The sequence below is a fragment of the Pelobates fuscus genome, chromosome 5 (genome assembly GCF_036172605.1).
Source record: "Pelobates fuscus isolate aPelFus1 chromosome 5, aPelFus1.pri, whole genome shotgun sequence".
Taxonomy (NCBI): Eukaryota; Metazoa; Chordata; class Amphibia; order Anura; family Pelobatidae; genus Pelobates; species Pelobates fuscus.
The window spans coordinates 181,700,246-181,701,917 of NC_086321.1; the positions used below are offsets into that span (position 1 = coordinate 181,700,246).

At 31.9% G+C, this 1,672-nt stretch overlaps 1 protein-coding gene across 1 annotated transcript; it reads left to right on the plus strand.

The window, feature by feature from the left end:
• Positions 1-432: 432 nt before the first annotated feature.
• LOC134612090 (olfactory receptor 5V1-like) lies at positions 433-1,371 on the plus strand. The gene has a single exon (XM_063456468.1). The coding sequence runs from the start codon at positions 433-435 to the stop codon at positions 1,369-1,371; it is 939 nt and encodes a 312-aa protein (XP_063312538.1).
• Positions 1,372-1,672: the final 301 nt, after the last annotated feature.

Here is a 1,672-nt window from a genome sequence, read left to right on the forward strand (position 1 = left end):
GTGCTTTGTTACCATCAATATCTGTAATGACAACATGCTTCCATCATTGAAATTAAAACGAGAGATCTATTAACACAAGATGTTACAGTTAATGTAAATCCCAGAGAAAGCACTGTTCAAGAAGGTGACTATTTAAAATCTCCATGGTATAAACGATATGGTGCTCTTAACACTATCAAGTTTGACAGATTATATTTATTTTTATTATTTAGCATTTTGAGAATGTACTATGATTACTGTGATACCAACACAGTTTACATACATTTCAAATTAGTTAATTTTTTTATACTGGATCTAGCTCAAATTCAGGTAGAAAACAAAATATTAATATGCAGAAGCATCCATTGAACAAAAATGTCTCCAAACTAATGTTTTCTTAATTTTTGATTATTAACAGAATATGGTATTTGACAAGTAATATTCAAAGTAAACATGACAGAAGAAAATGTAACCAGCTCCTGGAATGGATTTATCTTTGTTGGTTTCCCAAATATCCTGGGATCTCAAAGTGGACTGTTTGTGATATTTCTTAGTATATACATCATGACTCTTTTTGGTAATTTGACCATTATCTTTATGACTACTTTTGAATTCCAACTTCAAACACCCATGTATTTTTTATTGGGTCAGCTTTCCTTATTGGACCTTTGCTACATTACTGTGACAGTTCCCAAAATGCTCTCAAATTTTCTAAACGTAAAGAAAACTATATCCCTGGGAGGTTGTATAACTCAGCTCTTGTTCTTTATTTCCATGGAAGGGACTGAAGCTTTTCTTTTAACTGCTATGGCTTATGATCGCTATGTAGCCATATGCTTTCCTCTACGCTATACATCGATCATGAATAGATGCTGGCTATTAGTGGCTGTTGCATGGGTAATTGGATTTTGTAACTCTTTAGTGCACACAACTCTAACCTTTAGCCTCCCATTCTGCGGTTCCCATAAACTCAACCATTATTTTTGTGACATTCCGCCTCTACTACAAATCTCATGTAAGGAAACGCAGCTCAATGAATTAGTTCTTGTCATTGTTGGAGGAATATGTATAGGTTTTAGTTCTTTTATTTGTATTCTTGTTTCATACACATTAATTATTTTTACCATCCTTAGAATAACATCTGCAAATGGGAAACTGAAAGTCTTTTCCACCTGTGGACCCCACCTTATTGTTGTTGCATTGTTTTATGGAACAGCTATTTTTACATACATAAGACCTTCTTCAGCATATTCTTTACAAAGAGATAGTTTTGTCTCTGTTATGTATAGTGTTGTCCCACCCATGCTAAACCCTATAGTATACAGCTTAAGAAACAAAGAAATCAAGAGAATAGTTGGTAAACGACTATGTGGAAGGGAGGAAATACTATGATTTAAAGGAACTCTTTCGTGGTTTAACATTGTTTTCTTAACTATAAATACTTTGTAATATTATGTATATTAAGTTAGTAATGCAAGACAGTTTTTTGTTTTAGAAATATAATAAACCAAAGTGAATAATTACATGCTTAATATATCTGTAAGCAAATATCAATATTTTTTAATTTCTCGAAATTGCTAATGTAATTTATAGATATGTGCATATATCTTCTAAAGTACTGCAAAATGAGAGAACATTTCGCTTTTCAGTCATACTCACAAAAAGAACAACAACTTGCTATATATGGAAAAAC

Bases quoted from the DNA above. Each gene is read 5' to 3' on its own strand.
- LOC134612090 (XM_063456468.1), top strand. From the start codon at position 433: ATGACAGAAGAAAATGTAACCAGCTCCTGGAATGGATTTATCTTTGTT.